This window comes from Hermetia illucens, chromosome 6 (genome assembly GCF_905115235.1).
Source record: "Hermetia illucens chromosome 6, iHerIll2.2.curated.20191125, whole genome shotgun sequence".
NCBI classification, from domain to species: domain Eukaryota; kingdom Metazoa; phylum Arthropoda; class Insecta; order Diptera; family Stratiomyidae; genus Hermetia; species Hermetia illucens.
Genome location: NC_051854.1, coordinates 53,364,750 through 53,385,335, shown reverse-complemented (window position 1 = coordinate 53,385,335; position 20,586 = coordinate 53,364,750). Strand labels below are relative to the sequence as shown.

The window sequence follows — 20,586 nt, the reverse complement described above, 5'->3', positions numbered from 1 at the left end:
GATGTTGTTGGTTGGTTTTTGGTGCTAACGTTCTCACCGTATACTTCATCATCATCATAATAATGATGAACGCCCAGTGCAGAATGTGTTTGTTTGAAGCATCTCATTTCTGGCTGCACTGTTATAGCACCAGTGTAGTACACGGGCAGGCAAAAGACTGTGTGTAAAGTGATTCACCAAAAGCTTGCATACAAACATGGACTGATCACGGGAACGTATCCGGTTTACCGGTATGAGCCGCAGGCAGTACTCGATAGCTCTCCTTATGACGTGTATTGGGACAAGCAATTTCTAAGACATCGCTATCCATCAGACAACAAACCTAACGTGCTGTTAGTTGACATGACGGGTCGCTCCGCTTATATTATAAATGTTGCAGCAGTGAAGGAAAGTACGTGGAGAAGAAGCTGAACTATAAGCCACTGGCTCAGAAAATCAAAGAAATTTGCATCTCGTGAGAGAGATGCGATTTTGTCCCGAGTAACCGCGCAGCCTGTATTGCGTCAGTAGTTCTGCCTTCCTCAATAACCCGATTGAAGAATTCACTGAGCCGCAGTATTGGGTCCTAGCTCTTCGCTTTCCAGAGCTCAAATGTAATGCCATCAGGTCCTGTGGATTAATTCATTTCCGTTTTACTATTCTCACTATAAAATGTAGGAAGATGAGACAATCGTTTGATGAACCATGTGTTTCTAATTACAAAGTCATGGGTGTCCATAAAATCAACTATACGCTAGTCACCCTCATCGCACGTTCCCATCCCCTTTCTCCACTGGCACCTGCTACCGTCTACTGTATTTGTCCAAGAGGAATGACCACAGGAGGTACTCTGAAACCACGAAATTGACCCATTCAGGAGAAGCTGCTCAACTCTTCGATCTCCAGCAATGCCAAAGACGGAGAAATATAAAGTGCAGGAAAGCATATTAAATGCTACGGGAGAAGGTGCGATCAGAAGGAGTAATCCGGCCAAGACTCATAGAGAGCAGAGTCCTGACCAGGAGGAAAAAGCTTTCAAGTAGCTTTGAGCAACAATAATTGACCAGTCGGAGTTAATGAAGGAAAAGCACAACGTGCGCCAAGCTATTAAAAAACTGACGAGAGCCGTTAGGGCCCTCTATAAAAGGTCATAGGAGGAGGAAAGAGATCCCAAGAAAAAGCTGAAATTTGCTATTCCAACAGTGTCACAGGCGATACCGAACCGTAGTGTTAGCGATCTGCCTGCAAAAAAAAAGAGTCCTGGAGAAAGATGGTGATCTAGGGAATTAGCAGGCGCCTAAGAGGAAAAAAGTACATTAGCAGTTTTGAGAGACGAAACTAAAAGCACAGAAACCAAAGGGGAATGAATATTGGATTGTCGAAGGTCGTTAATAAAAAGGCGAAGAAGAAAGCAAAAGTGTTAGCTCGACCAGAGGCAATTGTTATCTCCAATAAGGGCAATTTGTCTTAAGCGGGGATTCTAGGAAAGGTGGAATCTGACCCTGACCTAAAAGATCTGGGTGGAAATGTCAGCAAGATCCGAAGGACTCAGAAAGACGATCTCGTGTTAGTGCTAAAAAAAATCCCGCTTGCCAAAACCGAAGGCTTTCGCAAGCAAGTGAAGAACTCGCTTGGGGAGAATGTCAGAGTTCGGGCCCAAAAGCATGAGATCTACATACTGTGCAAGGATCTTGACGAAGTGACATTGAGAGAAGAAATATGCAATGCATTAAAAGAGTAGTTTAAGTTGGAGGAACTGGAAGAAAAATCCATAGTGCACTTGAGAAATGCCTATGGTAATGCTCATGCGGCCACAATGCGACTACCAGTGGAGTCAGCGCAGAAATTATTGTTGGCCGAAAAGGTTCAAATTGGATGGGTTGCCTCTCTCACAGGCGGCAAGTTTCATTAAAGAGGCGCTTCAAGTGCTTCATGTTTGGACACTTTGCGAAAGCAAGCAACAGCGGCATTGATCGTACCGATCGATACTGAAGGTGTGCGGAAAAAGGCCATATAGTCAAGGAGTGTAATAGCGACACCAAATGCCTGTTGTGAGAAGGAAGGGAAGGAAGTAATAATCGACATTTTTCAGGAAGTGGTAAATGTCCGGAATTCAGGAAGGCGTTGGCTGCAGTCAATCATTGCAGGGTCGCTCAAAACTTATTTGAGCAGACCACTTATGAATCTCAGGTGGAAATTGCCATCATAAGTGGACCCTACAAAAACCGTGACAGTGGTGTATCGGTCACAGACTCGATTGGTGGAGCGATGGGCGATGGGTGGAGATATGGGCGTGCGGTCGCCAAGCTATGCCATACTCCATGAGTCCGTCGGCCAGTGGTTTCATGTGGGCGAAACTAAGCGGTGTGTACGTGTACAATGAAGGTGATGCAAACACCTTTCGCAACGAGGGGTCTCCTCAATCATAGACCTGACCTTTGTTAGTCCTTTGCGAGAACTACACCAATATCGATCACCAGACAATCATCTTTGAACTGAGGAGAGAGCCTCAGGGCAGGGACACAGGATACCTAAAGACAAAAGGGCATCAGGCTGGTCTGCAAAAGCATTGGACAAGGGGAACTTCTTGAAAGTGTGGCTAGGTCAACGTACTATGGCAAGCGGTCCCGCGGGGGGAGTGCTCCATGTCACACAATGCATCGCCAATGCATGTGACGCATTCATGCCTACTGTTGGAATAGTGAATTGGCCACCGTTCGATCAGTCTTCCACCGAGCCAATTGGACAATTCACCCAATTGTCCAAACTGGGGAATCCCCGAGGACCTAGAGTACATATTCTTCCATTATCGGAGATACAGAGAGGAAACTTTAAGTGAAGCACTGATACTGATAGGAGAAATAGCTAAACTGAGCTAACTCCGCCCCGTGATAGGTAGGTAGGTAGGGAGAGTCGGGGGTGGTTTTTGTAGGCAAAAATCCCACACTCTGCCATGTTCAGGACAGAGTCTTTTGAAGATTTCCACTACCTTATGAAAGAAAAGGCAGAAAGACAGAAGGACAGGCAGACATCGAATCGATTCTAATAAGGTTTTGTTTCACATAAAACCGTTAAAAAAATGCAAAACCTAAAGACCTAGGCGTCTGGATATCGCGCAACAATTCCGTCATACGGAGAACCCTGTAGGGAGTCTCATGATTGATGATTAACTTAAAATGAATAAATACCCCTCCAAAAAAAAAACACAAAGATCCACAAAGAACCTCGTCCACATTGCTTGTCACCTTCCCTGTTTGACTCCAACACTGCACCTCTCGACATCCTGAATTCAACTCCCCAGCACTGGCTCAGCTGTCCCTCATCAAGCCGGTAGTTACCCAATTCGCGTTACCACTATATACTAGGCATTTTCATGCACCATACTTCGCCTCAACCAGAAACAAGCGTTAGAATTGCAAATGATTACGTCTATGTGAAAACAACAATGAAAAGGATTAATGAACATTTTTGAAATGCTAGAAAATTTTTACATTAACTTTGAAAAGATTTAAATGGATTTTAGGAACTTGAGGAAAGATATTTTCAAGTTTAATATAGAAATTTTCTAACAGGATCATTTTGAAATTTTTATTTTAAAGTAAATAAATGTCGAGAACATACTTGGTCTCAGTCGCAAAAAAAGTCGGTACGACTGGTTCGGCGATGGATGTAAGTTAGCAGCGCAACGGGAAAATGCCACATGCCGGACAATGCTGCACTTTACGGGGGCACGCGCAGTGACTTACCACAAACTTCCTCGAGTAGAGGGGCGATTTCACAGAAAGAAAAAGGAAGCCTGGGAGAAACAATAAGTCTGTGAACTCGAAAAGTATACACCTCCATGCTCATCCTGCCGAGACAAAGAGGGAAATATGATTTCCGACAGAATGGGCATATTGGAGGGATGGGTTAAGTATTTTGATGAATTGTCCAACAACCAGAATATCGGCAAGTTGGAGGTACCGCCAAGTTAAGACGACGGACAATTACTGCCACCACCAAGTATAGAAGAAACAGTCCGTGCAATTGCACGGCATTGGCTTAAAAATCATAAGTTGCCAGAAGCGATGGAAAAACTATTAAAATATGGCCATCAGTTACACCACCTTTTCATCGACTTCAAGGCGCCTATAATAGCATCTTTGTTTTTTTTTGGGGGGGGGGGGGGGGGACAGTGCCCTTACAATGCGGTCCACCTGCTCGGCCTTAAGTGAACAGGGTTTCCGCAGAGCCCCGATTTTTTTTGTAACCGAGTCCCCACGGGCCCCATTCACCTCGTCGACCAGATCTTGTCAGCAGCGAGCTTTGCTCTTGTTTATTTGGCTGCGGAGTCTCCTTTTGGCTGATTTGTACTCCGTCATTATGGTACATGCCTCCTCCCGGTCGCTTAGACATTGTGTTAAGCGGGGGAGCCTGTTACACTCCTTCCGGAGCTCTACGATTTCCACTGTCCACCAATACATGGAAGGTTTGCCGCGCCTCGTTGCCCTCCTGGGCATGGAGGCTCCGCAAACCGTCGTTATCAGGTTCATAACTGAATTTACGACAGTGTCCGCTGCGGCGCCACCACCCCCAGGTGTACTCTCCAGCGTGGCCCCACCTGTTTCCAGAGTTTCGGCAAACGTCTCGGTGTTCACTTTCGTGACGTTTCATGCACAGAAAGATCGCCGGGGTGGCGCACACCGAGAGTTTTTGTCCACCACTTTGAAAGCAATGTGTTGATGGTCGCTTGCCGAGAAGTCTTCCTGGACTCGCCACCCGTCCACCAGCGACCCCAGTGATTCCGACGCGAAGTTTACATCTGGAATGCTTCCTTCGCAGCCCGAGCGCCGAAAGATTGGGGGGATTCGGTGTTTAGAACCACCAGTCCTGTTCTCGCCGCATTTCCAGAATTCGTTTCCCTCTGGAGTCTGTGTGAGGCATACCCATTCAAGCCAATATCGCCATCAGTTGCACCACCTTTTCATCAACTTCAAGGCACCTATAATAGCATAGCCAGGGTAAAACTGTATACGGCCATGAGAGAATTCGGTATCCTGACGGAATTAGTAACACTGACTAGGCTGACCAATGTGTGTGGCCAGATAATAGCAGGAGAATCACTATCGGGATCTTTCAATATGAACATTAATCCAAGACAAGGAGATGCTCTATCGTGCACGCTTTTTACCCTGGCCCTAGAAAAAATGATGCTGAGGTAAATGCAAAACGCACTATCCTCTTTAAGTCCATCCAACTACTGGCCTATGCTGACGATATGGACACATGGGAAGAACGACTGGAGACGTACAAACTGCCTTCATTTAGATCGAGCATCAAGATAGAAGACTATAACTTTGATACCGTTGATAATTTCTCCTATCTAGGGTTGGAAATCACAACCGATAACAGCTATGACGATGAAATCTGCGCACGGTTGTTGGCAGCCAACAGAGCCTATTTCAGCTTACATCATAGGCTCAAAGCTTTTACTGTACAAGACAATGATCTTGCATGTTCTCATGTATTCCTCGAAGGCTTGGGTTGTTAACAAGAAAAATTGCGAACCCCTGGCCGCGTTTGAGAGAAGAATCCTCTGAAGAATTATTAGCCCTCTACAACAGGATGGACAATTTCGTACCCTACGTAAGCACGAAATTTACGAACGATACCGCGACCGTCTGGTTGTGGATAACCCAGAAAGTCTATAAGGGCATTATCTATAGTATAAAAAGAATACGTGGCAAATCCTCCCTGAGATGGAGCGATGGCGTAGACTAGGATCCCAGAAAGCTTTTAGGGATGTCGAATAGGTGGTCCTCGGCGCAACCCCGGGATGTCTGGAGTTCCGTATTAAGGTCGGCCTATATCGGATACCGGTTGTTGCGCCGTTGATGATGATGAATGTCTGGATGGAAAGTAGGAAACTGAAAGGAAGGTAATGGAAGCGTAGTTTAGGAGAAAAGGAAGTATGCTGCATACAAGGAAATGAACCTTCTCGTCAAGTTGTCCGCGGAAAAAGCGATTGAAATGTTGCACACGAAGCCCTGTAAAAACTATGAAAAGGATGAGTAATATTGGTTCTGCATGGTAACCGTTGCTTATTATTCAGGTCACGGTTCCCCATCATCCGAACTCATGTTACTACACAATTGTGTATCCATTGTCTTGAAAAGATTGACTGTGACTAAATGCCCACATTTTTTCAAAGCAAACTAATAAATAGTATATTTGCAGAAGATACACGCAACAACAACATGGTATAAAAGTACGTACAAAATGGAGAATATCTTAAATAGATTGTTTCTACCAAAATATTATTTTATGATCGGTTTTGAATTTAGTTCGATGCGGATATGAAAATTTGTTCTAAGCATTGATAAGGATACGAAGTGAGGATATTTATCCCTACAACAAAACTGCCGTGCCCTTATCAGTAGAAAGGCTCATTGAATTGGCAAATATGTTAAGATATGAACACCCACATTTACACTTTGTAATGAAATATCCACCAGTAGCAAAATACATCTCATCGTAAGGATATTGTACAACAATCTCATCTCCTATTCCTACGTCACTGGTTACTTAAGTTATCCATTTATCACAGTCTTTTCAAAGGTCTTATCCTAGCTGTAGTAGCGATTCACTTCCTGCAGGAGCTTACCAACGGTCGATTCATCCACGTGAACGAACTGTTTCGCTCCTCGACTGAAGAAATAAATGTCTCCTGTGTAGATATCAAACCACAAAGCATGGATGTGGAGGTCATGTTGCTCGAGACGATGCTTCAGGAAGCCATAGGACGCGACATTCGATAATTGTTGAAGTGTGTTGATTTGTGATAGTTTATCCTCGATGGCGAATTTGTTCTCCGGATCGATATAGGCTACGAATTTGCGTAGAGGAGTTTCTGATGAAAATATTAGTGGGTCCTTCATTCCTCCTGCAACCCATTTTTGAAAGCGGTCCAAGCTGGATTGTGCGTGCGTACAGAGCCAGGATCTCAAAGGGGATAGACGTCGATTGTCCTGAAAACGAAATTTGGAGAATGCTCGCTAGCTCTTCCGAATCATTTGAATGATACTCACGAGGGATGCAAATTCTGGGTCCTTTAGTTTGTATAGTAGGTTCATCGCCTTACAGTCACTGTGTCCGCACACAATAATGTGTCGAATATCATTGACGATGCATCCTAGTTCCAAGGCAGCCGGTTCGCAGCTGAAGAACTCATCGACAAAGTGGTGAGAATGTGGGATTACGTTTCCGGCGTTACGCACTGTAAGAGAATTTTTTTTAGTTTTGTTCTGGACTCAGTTTTTTAGAGGGTTTACCAACAAACATGTCTCCAACGTGTGTTTCAGTGAACCGAGTGGGGATCATCCTACTGTCCATGCATGTAAAGAAGACCGCCTTTGGCTGCAATTTAATTGGACACATTTGGTTAAGAAATTTTAAGGATAACAGGAAGCTTATTTTGAGTTTTGTTAGAGATGATTCTGTACTTGTCTCACGGAATGGAAAGAATACATTCTGCAGACCTAAAATTATCCACTCTCATTTTTTGGCTTTGACGTACCCGTAAATTCCAATGTCGGTTGGAAAACCGAATGCAGCAAATGGGATAAAATATAGATTTTGAATGATTATTTTTATTCTAGTTCTGTCCAATCAGTGTCACATCACAAACATAAAAGTTGCACATGTAGCCGGACGTTAAGCAACAGGAGAATTCTGGACAGGACGAACAATACACCTTTGCGGCAAAGATTTAATCCATATATGGACTTTTTGATTTATCACAATCTCGGCAGATGCCGGATTTTACCTAATACTAGCACTAAGTGCCGAGCATTTAGGCTCGGACGATGCTACCTATTTAAAAATTAAAGGGGCACTGATGGTGGCGGCCGGTGGTAGGTCAATGGGAGAATCCATCGATTACTCCCCGCAACATCGAGCACGTATGCAGAATGGTGTACTTCTGCATGGTTTGAACCAGACTGTGCGAAAGTCCCAGGACATCAAGGGAAGCCGTGAGGGATTTAGGTACAATACCTGTAGCTGACAATATTATGGGAACTACAAACACCCGCTCGAGACGCCAAATTTCTTTGATTTCCCGACCCAATGGCTCATAGTTCACCTTCATCTCCACGTATTTCCGTTCAACGTTGCTATTATGGGGGATAGCAACATCAATAATATACGCGGAGCGACCTGTTTTGTCAACTAACAGTACGTCAGGCGTGTTGTGTGCAGTATGGCGAGCAGTCAGAACTTGCCGGTACCAATACATGCTGTAAGCAGAACTATTAAGTACTGCTTGCGGCTCATATCGGTGAACCGGACATGTCCCCGTGATCTGCCCAAGCTTGTATGCAAGGTTTTGATGACTCTAACGCCGAACCACACATTCGGCATTGGTCGTTCTCCACCCGTTCTTTCATGATGAGCTTTTAATAAGCTCGGGTGGCGACCACGCCGTTCTGAATGACACACATGAACCCCTCCGTCTCAGCAAAAAGCTCCCCAGCACACAGCCATCCGTTCGACAAATGCAAATCAACAAATGGCTGCCAAAGACAATTCACGTGTTTACCGTGCATTGCCTTCGACTTCCATTCATCGATCCGCTCTTGGTCCGACTTCACCCCACTCAGAGGATTGAAAGATCGATCCTTCAAGTTAAGTGGAGTCAGTCCACAGTCTGTCTTACAGACAGCCGAATGCAAGGGACTCGCTTGCTCTTTGCTGTAAAAATAAGCGCGTAGTCGACTTGGCGATGATGTTGCGCCGCCACGTCAACCGCGCCCTTACTTCCGATGTCACGAGGCAGGTTCATCCGCTCCACGGGAGACTTTGGATGATGCATTCGGAATTTGGACATAGTTGTCCGTATCTGCCGCTGGACGTTTTCCAGATCGGTCTTCGTCCACGGCAATATTCCGAATGCATAAGCCAGTGAAGGGATAGCGAATACATTCAACGCGCGTATTTTATTCTTCCCCGAGAGATGCGTTTTCAGCACCAGCTTTACACGTCGCAGGAATTCGGACAGCAGAGCATCCTTCAGATCACCAACTCGAGCATGGGTTCCTTGCAGAATTCCTAGGTACTTGTAGAAGTCTGTCTCGGTCATAACGTCGATGTGGAGTTTACCAATGCTATGTCCGTCATGCTGCTCATGATGACCTTTGCGGATGGCTTGAATTCGACATTTGTCTAATCCAAACTCCATCCGAATATCACGACTGAACATGTCTATTATTCGCGACAGACTTCTAAGATGGTTGTCAGTACCAGCATACAGCTTGATGTCATCTAAGTACATCAAGTGTGTCAGTTCGCACTTAGCACGTAGGCCATATTTTATTGCAAAACCATGCTCTCTAGCTTCATTCAGTAGCCATGAAAGGGGCTTCAGTGCCATACAAAACCAAAGGGGACTCAACGAATCCCCTTGGAAGATGCCCCTCCGTATACGGATGAGCTCTGAGGTATTAGCACCCTCAGATGTACGGACTGATAAGGTGGTATGCCACCCTTCCATGACTGTCGCCAAAAACTTTATTAGTTTCGGATCAATGCGATACAGATGTAGGATATCGATTAGCTAGGTATGCGGAACGCTATCAAAAGCCTTGGCATAATCGATATAGCAACTGAAGAGGTTTCTTTGGCCTCTAGTTGCTTGTCCAACAACTACCGAGTCGATAATGAGTTGTAGTCGCACCGCATCCTTGAAGAACTATTGTGCCACTTTTACTGGCTATAGTGTACCTATTAATCATAGTATCTCAAGCAGACCTATAACCGTTAGGAACTTTAGTATGTTCCCTACTTCCAGATCTTTCAGCTTTGCATCTGGTATTAAGTGTTCTTCCAGATGCCTCGACCTACTTCGCACAAGTGCCGGACACTGTCCCAGGACGTGTATAGAGGTTTCGTCATCCTCCTCACAAAACCTGCAGGCAGTGTCCGTAGATATCCCTAGCTTCCCTAGGTGATAGTTCAGCCGACAATGACCAGTGAGAATTCCCACTATGATTCGGAGGTTCTTTTTGGTGAGGTTTAAGCAATCCTTTGTGCGTATAGGTTCGTATCCCCCAATAAGCACCCTGGACTGCTGCATCGCCGGTAGGCCCGCCCAGTATAATTCCCTCAACCGTTCCTCTTCATTTCTTAGAATCATAGTCATGAAACCGTTTCCGATTCCACAGAAGGGTTCTGGCCCGTGTAAAGGCGTCCCTGCTCCCTTCTTGGCTAGTTCGTCCGCTGCCTCGTTGCCTTCCAACCCAGCATGGGCTGGAACCCAAAGTATCCAGACCTTTTTGGACGAGCCGAGTGTATTCAGTCTCTCAAGGCATTCCCATACCAGTTTAGAGTTCACCTGGTTGGACCTAAGTGCCTTGATCGCTGGTTGACTATCGGTGAGAATAGCTATGTTCTGCCCCCTGTAGTTCCTTTGCAGATTAAAGGAGGCACATTTGTCTATGGCGTATATTTCCGCCTGGAATAGGCTAGTGTACCTGCCCATTGGCTCAAAGTACATTTTCCTTGGACCAATGACACCGGCACCCGCTCCCTCTGCTGTGAGGGATCCGTCAGTGTACCAAATAATCAGTTGCTGGTTTAAGCCGTATGTCGCCAGTTTACCTTGTTACTCCAACGTGTTTCAAACTTCTTATCGAAGTGAAACCTCGTTGTCATGTTATCCCTTGGTATCAATAATTCGGGATATCGCCTAGAAAGAAAATCGATCTTCCTTCGATTTAGGCAGCTCCCCGCCTCACTCATACAGTGGCCATAATGTTTACTCCATTTTTTCTTGTTACATTATAAGATTGTTTTTCAGTCATTTTTCTCGATCTACATTATTACTGTTCAATAATTGGTTTTAAATAAAAATGATTTGGAAAATGAAAATGAAAACCATATATTGGACAGATCAATTAATACCCTTCCTTCCCAATAAAAGTGGGTCGTAAAGCGAGGGAGGGAGAATGTAATGAAATGTGCAGCAAGTGGTTGACACGATGTGCCATAATCAGTGTAACCGTGTAGCTCAGTTAAGGGGGTCATCCCGTGTGAAAGCCGTTTTTTTTTTGGTTTTTTTTTTGGAAATTTTTTGTGAAGATCTGGATAAATATACAAATATTAATTTTTCACCATAGATTTATTAATATCTTGAGCGTGCATAGTAATTTTCCCAGCCTGATCGCATAGTTTGTTATTGAAATACGGAGCAATTTATACACCCATCTCCAAAAAAAGGTGTTTTTCTGCCGCCACGCTAGAGGGCGCTGCGATCATCTTAAAGAAAAGAAAGTAAACGGCATTTTGGTGCTGTGTTAAACTTTTTTTTGTGAATTTTGATGTTTTTTTCACGGCTTCTTCAATGAATAAAAAAAACTACTGAATGAATCACAATTATCCTAGTTTGCGGACCGTAGAAATAAGCTCTGAATAAGTCGTGAAAATTTCAATGAATTTCGTTGGATAGATTTTGGGTTATAGTGGCAGCAGATTTTCAATATACGGTTTCCAGAAAAACGCATTTAAAAAGTAGAATGCGATTTTTAACCATAAAACCTTAATTGAACATTAATCTGCTATACCTAGTCCATAAACCTTAAGTTTCTTCAAGAAACCCATGTACAGCCTTGGCTTCAATTCTTGTCCTTTTAGCGAAGTCATTCATCTGGCATGTGACTTATCACGTGCTTAACACTATAAGTTCCGAACGACTCCGAATATCAAAAAATTACTTTGCCCATATATTCTATTCTATATCTAGATACAATTAATGCAAAAAAAATTCGATTCCACGGATCTGACACACGGGATGACCCCCTTAAGTTACTAAAACGCTCCCTCTAGTTACGAGGGTTGTTCAATAAGTCCTTAGAATGACCAACCGATGGCGCGCGAATCGCCCTAAATCATCTGTTTTTAGGCAGCGCCACTCCCGACTAGATATATAGTGCAGTCACAGTCCACATCTTCTGAGTTTACGTGTTTTTATAATCAATTGAAAAAAAAAAATTGCTTGTTAAAAAAAATGGAAAAAAATGAGTTCAGAGCGGTAATAAAACATTTTCATTTAAAGGGCTTAACTCCATATGAGATAAAAAATGAATTAGACTCGGTTCATGACACATCTGCCCTCGCCTTTGCAACGGTTTATAATTGGGTAAATGAATTTAAGCGTGGTCGTAAATCAACAAGTGACGAGCCACGTTCAGGAAGGCCCGTAGAAGTGGCTACTCCCGAAATCATCAATAAAATCCACGATGAAGGATAGAAGATTAAAAGTGCGCGAGTTAGCTGTGGCCATAGGGATATCAATAGGTACAGTTTTTTTAATGATACACGAAAAATTAGGCATGAGAAAGCTATCAGCAAGATGGGTGCCGCATTTGTTCTCAGCTGAGAATAAATGAAATAGAGTGGTCACCTCTGAGGCTCTTTTGGCGCGCATAAGTCGGAATCCTGAGAAATTTTTTCATCGGTTTGTGACTGTGGATGAAACATGGATACACCACTACACTTCTGAGACGAAGGAACAGTCAAAACAGTGGATCGGCACGGGTGAACCAGCTCCAAAGAAGGCAAAGACCGTAAAGTCAGCTGGTAAGGTTATGGCTACAGGTTTTTGGGATGCCCGTGCAATTACCCTTATTGACTATTTGGAAAAGGGTAAAACAATTACTGGTGAGTATTATGCATAATTATTTGGGCAGCTGAAAGAAGAAATTAAAAAAAACACGACCATATTTGGCGAAAAGAAAAAGATTCTTTTTCGTCACGACAACGCCCGAGTTCACACGTGCTTCGTTTCAATGGCTAAAATTGAAGAATTAAAATTTGAATTGGTCGAACACCCACCGTATTCACCAGATTTAGCCCCCAGTGACTTTTTCTTATTTCCAAACTTGAAAAAATGGCTCGGTGGACAGAGATTTACGGACAACGAAGACGTCATTGCCTTTGTAAGTGCTTATTTTGAGGAACTTCCCAAAACTTTTCTGAAAGATTAAAAAAACTTGAAAAACGAGATTATGTTGAAAAATAAAAAAAAATTTACTCAAAAAAACCTTCGTATTTATTTGAATCTATGCTATCTTCTAACCAGTCCGAAAGTCTTCTCAGTTACTTCTGCTGTAATTTTCATTACGAGATGGGTAGGTAGGTAGGTATCAGTGGCCTCTCCGAGGAGCCCAATTAGCGCTTTGGTACGCCGTTTTGACGCCACAAACTCCTAAGACCGTGACTGTTGTTAAGGGAGCAGGGACGCAGAGTCCAGCCGGCTCGGATCTTCAGAGCCAGCCCGTAGCATTCACGAAAGAAAGCAGTTCTCCCACCCTACAACTAGAAATCTGTCTGAGGTCCCCAAAGAATGGTTTACCCAGTGTCCGCAGCCTGACTCTAGCCAGAGCTGGGCTATCGCGGAGAAAGTGCATGAGGGTTTCCCTTCCTTCTCCGCAGCTTCGGTAATGCGAGTTGTAGGGTATACCAAGCCTAGCGGCATGGTCCCCTATGGGCCAGTGCCCCGTGCAGACCGCCGTAATCTTGAACATTAAGGGGATTATCCCGTGTGTCGGGTTGGAGAAATCGATTTTTTTTTGCATGAATTGTATCTATATATAGTGGAGAATATGTGGGCAAAGGGATTTTCCGATATTCCGAGTCGTTCAGGAATTACAGTGTTAAACAGGTAAGGAGTTTGCAGCCGCGGCTAGAGTACTCGATGAGAAAGAGCATCGAATCTTTTTTTACCTCTTAGTTTTTTACCTGAGCCTTATAAATTCGAACACAGGTATAAATATAAAAAGATGGAAAACCAATCAATTGTCTAAACTTATTTGCTGTTTGGAATAAAAAGGATAATCCAGTCTAGAGTGAGCACTGAAAGGATTTCAAGCTATACTCAGTTATATTTTGTTGTAAGTTTTGTGCTGTTTGTGTGTTCAGTGATTTTTTTAAATGAATCGAAGGGAGATCGCTTTAACGTTCAACGTCATACTCACACTAAAAAACGAGTATTTCATGGGAATCGATACTTATCAGTGAAGAAAAAGGACTTCGCATCAACATCAGCAAAGAAACTTTTAGCAAGCATGAACATGGATGTTCCAATTGCGACAAGTTTTGTATATTGTATATTGGATTTTGCTGGAGTTTTCTCCGGTATTTCTGCAAATAATAAAATATACGTAGTAGCAAAAAAGGAATGCGTAGGACATGTCGAGAAAAGAATGGGAACGCGGCTTAGAAATGTAAAGAAGAATCACAAAGGCATTGGTGGAAAAGAGGCTGGAAAACTTACTGATAAGGTTATTACGACCTCAATACATTTCTTGGGCTAGCTATTCGTCGACACGCAAATTCGATAGAAGGAATGAAGCAAGAAATTTGGGCAACTTTCTTCCATAAATGTTCTACAGACGAAAATCCTCAGCATCAAAATTGTCCAGCAGGCGAGGACAGTTGGTGCAAATGGCACAAAGCGGAAACTAAAGGAGAACTGGATAGTTTCCACCACGAGAAGACACCTTTGACTGAAGAAGTTCAAACAGTCATCAAACCAATCTACGAAGATTTGTCACGAGATGATCTCTTGGACAGATGTTTAGGAGCAGAGACCCAGAATAACAATGAGTCATTAAATGCATTGATCTGGACTTTCGCTCCTAAGCACCTTCATTCTGGGGCCAAGGTCGTAGAAATAGCCACTTTTCTGGCTGTAATTATTTTCAATGAAGGATTCAATGGCATTCTCAAAATCCCAGTGACAATGGAATGTCAAGTTGGTCACATATGTCAGGTTTATGTCGACCGCCGTAATGAAGCACGAATTTGGTGGTCCGAACGACGATCGACTGACCTCGCTAAAAGAGCCAGAATTGAAACCAGAGAGCAACAATCGGGCTTACAAGGCTTTTTTGAAGAAACAGAGGGTGCTCTCTATGGACCTGGTATAGCAGATTAATGTTGAGTGAAAATTTTACTGTTGATAATCACATTTAAATTTTCAAATGTGTTTTTCTCGAAACTGCATCTTGAAAATCGGCTGCGACCATAGCTCAAAATCTATCCAACCATATTCTTTGAAATTTTCACGACTTCTTTAATATATATTTCTACGATCCACAAACTAGGATAATTGCAATCGGACGGGTCGTTTTTTTTATTCATAAAAAAATCCGTAAAAAACACAAAAATCCAATAAATTAAGTTTAAAAGCCCACCAAAAATTTACTTTTTAATATTTTCTAATTATCCTAGTTTGCGGACCGTGGAATATTGTCGACATTAAAAGTCGTTTAGTTTTTTGTCCTCAGATGAACACAACGCTCTCCAGCGTGGCAGCAGAAAAACACCTTTTTTTTTGGAGATGGATGCATAAATTGACACGTATTCCAAAAACTAGCTACGATATCAAGCTGAAAAATTTATCACATATACTAGAGATATCAATAAACATATGGTGGTTTCTATCTTTATCCAGTCCTCCAAAATAATTTTTCAAAAAAGGCAAAAAAAAACCCCTTCACACGGGATGACCCCCTCAAGTTACTAAAACGCTCCCTCTAGTTATTTATTTGAATCTATGCTATCTTCTAACCAATCCGAAAGTCTTCTTAGTTACTTCCGCTGTAATTTTCATTAAGAGATGGGTAGGTAGGTAGGTATCAGTGGCCGCTCCGAGGAGCCCAATTAACGCTTTGGTGCGCCGTTTTGATGTCACAAATTCTTAAGACCGTGACTGTTGTTATGGGAGCAGGGACGCAGAGTCCAGCTGGCTCGGATCTTCAGAGCCAGCCCGTAGCATTCACGAAGGAAAGCAGCTCTCCCACCCTACAAATAGAAATCTCTCTGAGGTCCCCAAAGAATGGTTTACCCAGTGTCCGCAGCCTGACTCTAGCCAGAGCTGGGCAATGCGAGTTGTAGGGTATGCCAAGCCTAGCGACATGGTCCCCTATGGGTCAGTGCCCCGTGCAGACCGCCGTAATCTTGAACATTAAGAGATATTCCAAACAATTCCTTTTATTGCTTCTCTTTGGAATGGAATGTTTTCTGAATATCACGAGTCGGTTAACCACTCTAGCGCTAATTTCATAATGAAATACTCGTAATAAACCTTTTACGGGTTTCCGGGTTAGATAGTTTCCTTTTCATGCTTCACTTAAGTTTTCCAAAGCCATAAATTGCCGGCAAGTTTAATGAACTATAGTATTCCTACTCGTTAATGAGTTTGCACATATCACATTCGTAGATTACTCCATATTGCTCCTTCGACTCCCCGTGCGCACATCTAGTTAAGGACTGCCAATTTTAAGGAATCATCGATTCATTAAGGTTTATATGAACGTTTCCTTATTTCACGCTTTTATATAACAATTAAGTTTTTTTTTAACATAGAAAATCCGTTTCATCTGATGTGACAATACATATGGTATGTCAGTATGCATGTTTGTGTACACATCGCCTCATTCCTCATGCTTTTTCGAATTTATTCGAATTTAAATATAAACACAGATAGCACGTGCCTGAATGGTGTCGTTGAAAGCTTTGCGAACATAAACAAGTCGACGAATCACAACACTGTACACAAAGGAGCGCGGCCAGTCTATCACATTTCACTTTCCAATATCAGCCGGGCGCCCACTTGGCCCCACGTGCACACACTATACCCACTATATCGCCCTTTTGGGCTGGGAATACTGACCTCTGGATTATCGCGGACGTACTGAAACTCCTTCACCATTTGTATCCGACTTGAGTTGCGATATCGCATGATACCCCGTAGAATGCGCTCCATTTTCGTTAATCGGGAATTCTGGGTGAACTCTGGACTGGGACGGGTACTGGGCTGATAGCGCACGGCCGGGATTTTATTAATAACTGCTCCAACCCGATTGGGAACTTTTCTAGCGAGTCACACTCAAGCATCGAGAACGCGTCGCACTATCATTAGGTTGTCTGGCTTCCGAGCTGTGATTAAGTATTGACTAATGTCGATTGTGCACTTAGTGTGGAGATTGGTAAACTGGGCCAACTGTCTTGTCGGCTTGCACGCGATACAGCGTCCTTTCACCAGCTGTTCTTAGCCATTACTCAGCCGCTCGTTAGTCTAGATGTGAGCCATATCGACGTCGAAATTACACAGTAAACAATTCAACTCGATAAACATAAATTTTGTTGAATATGACGTCATCGTTAAGCTTCTTTTAGGCCCATTCAGAAGTGAGTATCTTTAAGTGAAAGATACAATTGAATCACTATACTCAGAGAAAAGCTTTCATGTTTCTCTAAGTTCTACTAAGCTCAGGAAAGTTTTGGATTTACTGGTAGTAATGCTTTAGGAAACTTCGTACGCCACAGTTTACATTCTTCTATGGCCTTTAGAAGTTTCTCTGCATTGTAGTGCCCTCAAAGTCACTAAATAGAGGCTATTTAGCCCTTTGCAAGTGTTTAATCAACTTTACATGCCTCACGGAATTTCGTGTCAACAGGTATAACCGCTTCTGAGAAAATTGCGTGTGACAGACAAACTAATCAGCAGAAAGACGTTTTCAGTAAAATTTCATTTTCCATTAAACCTTAAAACACTTTTTGATGTATATTAAAGAGTACTAACATGCAAATCGTACCAACTGGTTCCCCCAGGATCAGGGTTGGGTGGGGCTGACAACCCTAAAAGGAAAACAACCTGTCACACAAAAGGAACTTCGGACTGAATTGACTACACAACGACGAACCCTGCCCCAACCATGATGTTTAAGTAATCCAATTAAGTAATTATGATTACTTATTATTTTTATTGAAATATTTAAGCGAACTCAATGCGAATTTTATACAGCAAACTCAACGCGAATTCTATACAGTAAACTCAACTCAAATTCTATTTTCAAAAAGGACTTCCATCTTCTTTAGCAATTTTCAACTTAATCACTAAATTCAGTGACAGGTCTGAAAAACATAATTACTGCGATCTTCCACTCCCTTGGTGTGCCACGCAAAGTGGATAGATCCGCGCCATCTATTCGCTCGCAACATTCGAAATAAATTTCGAATGCTGCGAATCCTGCCGCGCCACATCACTCCGCCCCCAGATGAAACCTAGGGGGTTTCAGCGACTGATCCCCGAACTTCGTTCGCCGTTAATCCACAAAGCGGACACGACGTTGCTTCGGGGCGCACGCGGGTTTCAGCCTGGACAAAGAGACCGCCTTTTTGTGACCACCGATCTCGAGCTGGAAGAAATGTTCTCCCCGCTCGAGAACGCGGTACGGGCCCTCATATGGAGGCTGCAGCGGCTTCCGGACGGCATCCGTCCTGATCAGCACATGCGTGCATGTGTCCAGTTCCTTGGGCGAACAAGCAGGTATGGACGAGTGTCGAGTGGGTGGTGTCGCCTTGATGCGCCGGAGATTGTCCCTCAGCAGACGCACCAACCCCGACTCCGTGAGACCCGATCTCTTGTCGAAGACCGGATCGCTTGGGAGTCTTGGGTTCTCCCCGTAAACCAGCTCCGCGGGGCTGGCAGCAAATTCCTCTCGGCGGGTTGTACGAAGGCCGAGTAGGACGAGAGGCAAGACTTGCGTCCAGGACGGGTCGTCGCGTGCCATAATGGCGGCTTTCAGCGTCCGGTGCCAACGTTCCAACATCCCATTGGATTGTGGGTGGTATGCCGTAGTCCGCTGGCGTTTAAAACCAAGGAGTTTGCCTAACTCGGAGAAAAGGGTGGACTCAAATTGCATTCCCTGGTCAGTGATGACCACTGCAGGGACGCCAAAGCGAGGTATCCACTCTCGACAGAGGGCTTCAGCACATGATTGCGCCGTGATGTCTTTCAGAGGTATTGCCTCAGGCCACCGCGTGAACCTGTCGATGATTGTGAGGCAATACTTATAACCATGCGAGTCTCGCAAAGGCCCTATAATGTCGAGGTGTATGGTGTGGAAACGCTTGGTAGTGCGGGGGAATGAGCCCACTTCTTTCCTAACATGTCTGGAGACCTTACATTTTTGGCATGCGATGCACTCTCTGGCCCAGGAATTAATATCCTTGTTCATGGAGGGCCAGAAGTATTTTCCGGTGACTAACCGGTTTGTTGTCCTGATGCCGGGGTGCGCCAAGTCGTGAACTGCGTGGAACACTTCCTTGCGAAATGTGGCCGGAATGTATGGCCGAGGTCCCTTTTCCGAGTCTTCGCAGCAGAGCGAGAGGTTTGAGCCGAAGATGGGCAACTCCCGAAATTTGTATTTGGGGTTGGACTTGAGGCTCTGAAGTGCTGCGTCATCCACTTGCGCCTTGGCAATAGCCGAGAAATCGAGTGAGGCGGGGATGTTAACTTCGGAGACACGAGACAAAGCGTCAGCAACAATGTTGTCCTTCCCGGACACGTGCTGGATGTCCGACGTAAACTGGCTTATGAAGCTCAGGTGTCGAAGCTGACGAGGGGACGCTTTGTCGGGCTTCTGTTTCAAAGCGAACGTGAGAGGCTTATGGTCCGTGAACACTGTGAACGGCCTGCCTTCTAGGGAGAAACGGAAGTATTTGATGGACAGGTATGCGGCGAGCAGTTCGCGATCGTAGGTGCTGTAGTTCCGTTGAGCGGGATTCAACTGCTTCGAGAAGAAGCTCAACGGCTGCCAAACTTGGTCCACCTTTTGGTGAAGGGCAGCACCTACTGCGATGTCAGAGGCATCAACAAAAACGGCTAGGGGTGCATCTTGCAGAGGGAATGCCAAGAGTGTAGCGTCAGCCAGTTGTTGACGAGATTTGTCAAACGCGCAGATAGCCTCTTCAGACCACACGATCTCTCGTGTGTCCTTAGTTTTGGGGCCAGACAAGTACGCGTTCAAAATGGACTGGAGATGGGCGGCCTTGGGCAGGAAACGACGGTAGAAGTTTAGCATGCCCAAGAACCTCCTCAACTCCCTCACTGTCTTTGGACGCGGGAAGCTTGTGATTGCTTGCACCTTGTCTGGGTCGGGCTGTATTCCTTCAGGGGAAATGAAATGGCCGAGGAATCTCACCTGTTGTTGAAGGAATTTGCATTTCTCAACGTTTAGGACTAAACCGGCCTCAAGGAGACGTTGAAAAATGCACTCGAGATGGGCTAAGTGCTCAGACTCAGTGGAAGAAGCGACCAAAACATCATCCAAATATACGAAACTGAATTCGAGGTTTCGCAGGACTGAGTGAATGAACCTTTGAAAGGTTTGCGCCGCGTTGCACAATCCGAAAGTCATCCGGGTGAACTCGAAGAGTCCAAAGGGTGTGCATATTGCCGTCTTTGGAATGTCTTCAGGAGCTACTGGAATTTGGTGATAAGCCTTGGTTAAGTCCAAGGTCGAAAAGATGCGGCAATTCGCGAGGTGATGCGCAAAGTCGTGGATGAGTGGAATTGGATATCGGTCAGGAACAGTCTGTGCATTTAGCCTTCTGTAATCCCCACATGGGCGCCATTCGCCGTTTGGCTTAGGGACCATATGCAGTGGGGAAGACCAACAGCTGTTTGAGGGCCTGCAGATACCCTGTTGAACGAGTTGTTCAAACTCTTTCCGTGCAATTGCCAGTTTCTGAGATGGTAGAGGACGCACCTTCGAGAAGATC

The 20,586-nt window shown here is 44.3% G+C and overlaps 1 protein-coding gene across 2 annotated transcripts; it reads right to left on the bottom strand.

Annotated features, from left to right (window-relative positions):
• Positions 1–6,158: 6,158 nt before the first annotated feature.
• Positions 6,159–17,129, bottom strand: LOC119660292 (beta carbonic anhydrase 1). 2 transcript variants are annotated; one of them, XM_038068762.1, is made up of 4 exons: positions 16,691–17,129; positions 7,290–7,374; positions 7,047–7,234; positions 6,159–6,986 (listed from the first exon to the last, which is right to left on the bottom strand). In XM_038068762.1, exons 1-4 carry the CDS (start codon positions 16,781–16,783, stop codon positions 6,585–6,587), a joined length of 768 nt encoding a protein of 255 aa, XP_037924690.1. In that variant the 5' UTR covers positions 16,784–17,129; the 3' UTR covers positions 6,159–6,584. The 2 variants fall into 2 exon arrangements, with proteins under 2 accessions (XP_037924690.1, XP_037924691.1); XM_038068763.1 differs by lacking the exon at positions 16,691–17,129 and adding an exon at positions 16,512–16,650.
• Positions 17,130–20,586: the final 3,457 nt, after the last annotated feature.

What these genes read in the sequence shown, in the direction of transcription:
- LOC119660292 (XM_038068762.1), bottom strand. Translation starts at nt 16,783, where the DNA reads ATGGAGCGCATTCTACGGGGTATCATGCGATATCGCAACTCAAGTCGG. An exon ending in ACGTCCGCGATAATCCAGAG is followed by an intron (nt 7,375 to 16,690) that starts GTCAGTATTCCC and finishes ATTAAATTGCAG; the next exon opens with CCAAAGGCGGTCTTCTTTAC. An exon ending in CGTTGGAGACATGTTTGTTG is followed by an intron (nt 7,235 to 7,289) that starts GTAAACCCTCTA and finishes ATTCTCTTACAG; the next exon opens with TGCGTAACGCCGGAAACGTA.